The sequence below is a fragment of the Sorex araneus genome, chromosome 4 (genome assembly GCF_027595985.1).
Source record: "Sorex araneus isolate mSorAra2 chromosome 4, mSorAra2.pri, whole genome shotgun sequence".
Classification (NCBI taxonomy): Eukaryota; Metazoa; Chordata; class Mammalia; order Eulipotyphla; family Soricidae; genus Sorex; species Sorex araneus.
In genome coordinates this window covers 6,395,897-6,401,896 of record NC_073305.1, presented here as the reverse complement: position 1 = coordinate 6,401,896, position 6,000 = coordinate 6,395,897, and the positions used below count along the sequence as shown (strand labels likewise).

General features: G+C 58.4%; 1 protein-coding gene across 2 annotated transcripts in view; it reads left to right on the top strand.

Annotated features, from left to right (window-relative positions):
- The first annotated feature begins 520 nt into the window (after positions 1 to 520).
- The window catches only part of SRGAP3 (SLIT-ROBO Rho GTPase activating protein 3), a 134,558-nt gene continuing 129,078 nt past the window's right edge, over positions 521 to 6,000 (top strand). The window contains exon 1 of one of the 2 annotated variants that reach the window (XM_055136294.1): positions 521 to 1,358. In XM_055136294.1, coding sequence (XP_054992269.1) covers positions 1,292 to 1,358 — 67 coding nt within the window. In that variant the 5' untranslated portion in view covers positions 521 to 1,291. The remainder of the gene's footprint in view (positions 1,359 to 6,000) is intronic. The other variant, XM_055136295.1, reaches the window with a different exon arrangement.

The following is a 6,000-nucleotide window of genomic DNA, read 5'->3' as shown; positions in this document are numbered from 1 at the left end:
ATGGCCTGGTGGGGGCCCTGGAGCACCGCCCGCAGGTCCTCCCACTCACACAACGCCTGACCTACTTAGTAAACTTCCAAGAACGCCTGTGGGACGAATGAATGAAAAGGCCCCCAAGCGACCCCGTCCTCCGGGGGGTCCCGGGTGCGGGCGACCCTGCGGGGGCCCCCCCGAGGCCGCCGCTCCCCGCTCGGCGCAGCGCTGCGCGTCCCCGCGACCTGGCAGTGTCCCTGCCCCCTGCGGGGCCTGCGGCGGGCCTGGCGGGGCTGGCTGCCGCGCTCCCTCCCCGGGGCCGGGCCCGGAGGCTGCGCCCGGGGGGGGGGGGGCGGGGTCCGCAGCGCCCGCGGAAGCCCCCACGGCCGGCGGCTGACGCGGGAGTGGGCCCCGCCGGCCCGGCCTGCCCGGCTCCTTCCCCGCCGCCGCCTGGCCTTTTGTGCACGCTTCCCTTTTCGCTTGCAGTGAGTTCTGCTCTCCTGTAGGCTACAAAGTGTCGGTTGTTATAAAATCCGGGGGGCGGAGCCTGCTGACGAGGCGGCTGGGGGGAGCCGCCAGCCCTGCGGGGCGAGCAGTCCGGCCCTGGGCTCCGCCGAGCTCCAGCCCCGCAGCCGCAGCGCTGCCCCCGCCGCCCGCCCGGCTCGGAGCGCGGAGCATCAGCCCGGAGGCGCGGCCGAGCGGAGGGAGGGAGGATGCGACATGACCGGCCCTTTGGCAACCTGACCATCTCCCCGGACCAGCCTCGGAGAGCCAGCTGGGGGCTGTGTGCGGGACCAGCAGGCGCCAGCCTCGCGGATGTGTGTGTGTGTGAGTGTGTGTGTGTGAGAGTGAGGGTGTGTGCATGCATCCAGCCCGTGTGCGTGTCCGTGTGTGCATGAGTGCACGGGTGCACGGGTGAGTGGGGTGTGTGTGTGTGTGTGTGCGCGCGTGTGGATGTGTGTGTGTGTGTGTGTGTATGTGTGTGTGCGCGCTCTCCTGGTTATTATTTTTGGGGAAGGAAAATCTTGGCTATCTGGGGCAGGTTCCGGTGCCTTTGCCTTGGTGTTTCTTCTGCAAGAGAAACTGACCAGACCACGCTGCTACAGACATTTTATTTTTTTCCCCCTCCACGACTCCGGAGAATTTTTCTCCCAGATCCAGAGGGATTTTAAAACCCCCCCCCCCACCCCAGCTCTGCAGCTGAGTGAGAGATTAGCCCCTAAACCTGTGAAAGCGACCTGAGCCTGTGATTAGTGGGGACACAGAAAAGGAGAAATAAGCCCAGCCGCCTGTCAGCGCCTTTCGGCCACGTTGGAAGATGTCATCTCAAACTAAGTTCAAGAAAGACAAAGAGATCATTGCGGAATATGAGGCCCAGATAAAAGGTGAGCTTCGGGGCTGGGGTGGTGGGGGGCCGCGCCTCCTCCCCCCCTTCCCTGCCTCTCGGGCTCCGCGCCTCCACCCCTTCCTCCTGCCATCTCGAAATGTTGTTCTACATCAATAATCTTATTGTGTGCGGCGGGCGGCCGGGGCCGCGCAAGCCCGGGCTGGTCTCCGCGGCCCGTCAGGGGCAGTCTCTGCATTGCAGGTGTGGGGATTGTCACTCGCCCGTGCTCACGGGCCCCGGCGTGTCACTCCGAGGCCATTCTGGTGGTGGCCACCCCCGCCCCCACCGGGAGCCCCGTGACTCCGTGTGTCTGTTCCACGGCTCCAGCCCCCTCCCTCCTTCGCCTTTCTCCCCTCGCCTCTGTGGTGGCTCAGCCACTTTGCTCTGGGCTGGACGTGGCAGAGCCAAGGCCAGGAAGCAGGGGCGGGTGGGGGCGGGCGGGGGTTGTGCTTCTTTGTGGCATCTCCTGGCTGGCCTGGGGTTGCCGTGGGTGAAACTTTCAGGGGAGGCATTGATGGCACCCTGGTGCAGCGCCTTGCAGGAAGGGGGCCGGGTAGGGGGCCCGTCCATCTCCCCCACACAAACCGTTCCCCCCCACCCCCCGGCACGGCCGCGCACCGGCTCCCGGCGTCGCCAGCCTGTGTTCAGGCAGCAGTGTGGCGCTGCCTGGCTGTCCTGGTGCCCGTGGCAGCCTGCCAGAACTGGGAGATGTCCTTGTCTCAGCCCCGGGCCCCCGAGGCCTCTCCCTCTGTCCGCCCTGGCAAGGTGAACCCGGAAAACGGACGCCAGGGTGCAGCCCGGCGATGCAGCCGGTGCCTGCACAGGCCGACTGGCCTCTCCACCCTCGCCAGTGCAGGGCTGGGTCAGGAAACCTGGAAGCATCCTCCGCCCCCCCCCTGCCCCGCTCCCCTCCCTGCCCGGGCCTGCGCCCTCAGCGCCCCCCAGTTCCCTCCTGGTCATGGCTTTCCTGCATGGGATTCGGGGGATGCTGGGATCTGGCAGGGACAGACCGAAGGGGACACTTCAGCCGCCGGGCCGCTGGCCTTGGAGCTTCCCCGCGGGCTGCAGAGCACGTTGGTTGGCGCCGGGGGCAGGTCTCGGAGGCTGTCACACCTGCATCCGGTGCTGCTGGACTGGGGTGTGGGGCAGGGGCGGGCGCTGGTACCCTCCGCGGAAGCCTCTGGGCGGAGCATCCTTCAGAGCTGCGTTCTGTGCGTCTCCGCAGCTCCACAACCATCCTTGGCCTTTCAGTCCTCGTCCTGCAGGCTGATCCCTTCGGGGTGGGACCCCGGGGCAGACAGGAGCAAAAAGCTTCCCTCCCGCCTCTCCTCAGGGGCTCGGTTGCTACAGAGCCGGAGCCGGCCTGGCTACAATGTAAGCGAGGCAAGGGAGTCTTCGCTGATCTCGGACGTCCTCACAAAAGCCCAGTTTTCAGTATTTGCCGAAACCATTTTTTTTTTTTTTAGGACCTTTATGTTTCGGAAGACAGACTCGGCCTCGGCTGTGATTTTTCAACTGAAATTTTTAGCTGAAAAAAATAAAATGGGGGAAAAAAATCATGGAAAGATGGGGATTGTTGAGTTTCAGACAGTTTGGGGCTTTCAAAAGCATCTTCTGGGTGGAAAATGCGCCTTTCTGAAGGGAGTGCCCGCCCCGGCCAGCCGTCGGCGCCCGGCAAACTCGACTCGGGGATCCATTAAGCATGGACTGCTCGGGCCGAGCCTTTTTACCTCCCACCTGCATTTTAATAAGGAACGAATTTCCTGCTGAAATTTGTCCAAACGCTCCTGTCTCTCCCGCCCCATGCCTCTGCTCTCCGGTGGGGACCTGAATTTTATTTCTCGGGAGTGGATTTAGGTCAGGGTGATGCTGGGCCCCAAACCCTCTGGAATCTTTTATTGCAAAATCCGATTGATTCATCATTACCCTAATGAGGGAGCTGTGTGCAGGCCGACTGCGTCCCAGCCCCGGCCCCGGCTCCTGGGGGGCCCCGGTGGGACACAGAAAGGGTTTGTCTGAGCCCCGGCTGCAGCGCAAGGCCTGGTGTTGAGTCTGCTGAGAGGTCACAGGGCTGGGGCGGGAGGGCCTGGGAGTGCCCCCTGCATTGTCTGCCGGCAGCTGCCCCTCGGGAAGGCTTTCAGGAGCAGGTGACGGTTTGGTGATGGGGTGGCCGCCGCAGAAAGCCCCATTGTTTACCCTGAGAGTTTCACTCAGCGCCTTTGTTGCTGTTCTCTGCACGTTTGACCAATCACCCCCCAGAGTGCCTGATGCCACTTACTCCCTCCTCTACGGCGCCCGCCCGATGGGCTGCTCACCCCCAAACCGGGCAGATTTTGTCCTTGGTGAATTTCATGACTCCCCTAAATCGGGCAGATGTTGTCCTTGGTGAATTTCGTGAGGGGAACTTCTGATTTTTCACGGTGAGCCTGGGTGCTCCGTGGAGTTGCTCTTTGCCTTCGTTCTTTAATCTCTTTTTTGAGTTTAGGGCTTTAACAAAGGGGAGTGCTTGGACACAGCCTTTACCACTTTTTTTTCTCTTGTAAAACCAATCTCAGCCTTGGCTTTGATCTCATCGGCTGTTTGAATCTCCTTCATCACTTCCCTTTCTGTTGCCTGTTTTGTTTGGGGCCACACCCTGCGGTACCCGGGCTATTCCTGACCCTGCTGCCGGGTGGCCCCTGGCGCTTTCGCTGTTTAATGCCCGACTACATAATCTCTCTGCTCATTTCCAGGAAAGGGGGGGACGCACCTCCCCAAAAAGGCCCACCCCTGTTATCTCTGTGGTGACTCTATTAGAGCAAGACCGTGCCGGCTGCCTTTTGGGTGTTTGGAGCCGAGAGTCGTGCAGACTGGCCCTGGGCTCTCGGAGGATGGCTTTCTGCGGCTGGTCACTGTCCCTGTCCTTTCGAGCTTCCGCTTCCTAGAGTGTGAGCTGCCAGGCTCTCGGCAGTGGGGTTTGGCAGGCGGGATGAATGAGCGAGTGTGGCCAAGTGAGGATCTGAGGCCTCTGGCCTCCCCCGCTGGCACGGGCGGTGAGTGGCGGTGGTTGGGGTGGATCTGAGGGTCCATGTCCTGTCCAAGTGGACAGTGACTCTGGGGTTCAACCATGGGTTCCGTTTAGTAATGGAGGTTCTGTCCAGATCTGCCCCGTTTTCAATGATGCCAGAAATCTTCAGGAGAACTTTCTGCCTTGAGAGAGATTTTTACCAAGTGGACCTTCAGCAGGTCTTATTATCAATAACTTCCTATAGGAGCGATTATAGCTCAGATTAGCTAGACATGTTCTATCACCTCCTTAATACTGTATGTAATGCTTCCGTTCATATAGCCCAAGGGTTCAATTAGCTTTCCTTGCACTGTAGGTATTCTTATTATTTTTCAATTTTGTTTGTTTTGTCTTGTTTGGGGACCATACCCTGTGCTAGGGGTTATACCCAGCATGGGGGAGGGGTCACTCTTAGGAACACCCACGGGACCGTTTGTTGCCAGAGCAGTGATGGCCTCAGCCCCTGCTTATACCGTCGCTCTTATGTCTGCTTTATTGCTGTAGTCCACTAGGCTGGGAGCTGTGTGAGATCAAAGAAAAGAACATGATTTCGGATGGTTTGTTCTTGGTGGCCCCGGTCTGGCTCCTCAGTGAGGTGGTCACTTATGTCCCTCTCATAATCTCTTTGAGAAACTTGCCTGAGAGTGATGCGACATTCTCTAATTTGGAACCAGCCAGCAATAACTTCTTTCCCCTCAGAAAAACAGAATCAAACATTGGCCCTCCCCAGATTTTTGACCCCTGTTCTTTTCTTCAGGACTCCCCTAAGAACCCCGGGAGCGTTTGGTCATCTCATTTGTGGGCATTCTCAGGGTTAGCCGGCTCTCATTCATCTTGCTGTCAGAATGGGCTGTTATGCCTTGATTCAGTTCTCATTTCCATTTCAACATAATAGGAAACCGATATGGAACCAGAGGGGTTTTATTATTGTTAAATTATGCATCCATGTTCGTTTTAAGCTATCTTCTTAATATTAATTTGGGGAGTATAGAAAATATTGGGGATCACTGAGGTTCATGAATTCAATAAACATTGAGTATCTACTTGTTTTCGGTTGGGTGGTGGGTGTGGTAAGAGATACAGCGCATGTGGCACACTGCTTTTTTAGAGGCTTTGTGGAATATGGGGATAAAATCAGCAAAGGATTTTTAATAAAAGAATAGGAAAAAAAACAGAAAGAGAGGGAAAAAAGCACAAAAATTCACAGCTGAGCCCTTGTGTGAGTGTGGGCTTGGAGCCAGTGAAACACAGTGATTGGAAGACGGCCTTGGCCTTAGAGCCATCCCAGCGCGGTGATTGGAGGACCGCTTTGGTCGCGAGCCATTCCAGCATAGTGATTGGAGGACTGCCTTGGTCTCAGAGCCATCCGGACATGGTGATTGGAGGACCACTTTGGTCTCAGTCCATTGCAGCATGGTGATTGGAGGACCGCCTTGGTCTCAGAGCCATCCGGACACGGTGATTGGAGGACCGCTTTGGTCGCGAGCCATTCCAGCATAGTGATTGGAGGACTGCCTTGGTCTCAGAGCCATCCGGACACGGTGATTGGAGGACCACTTTGGTCTCAATCCATTCCAACACGGTGATTGGAGGA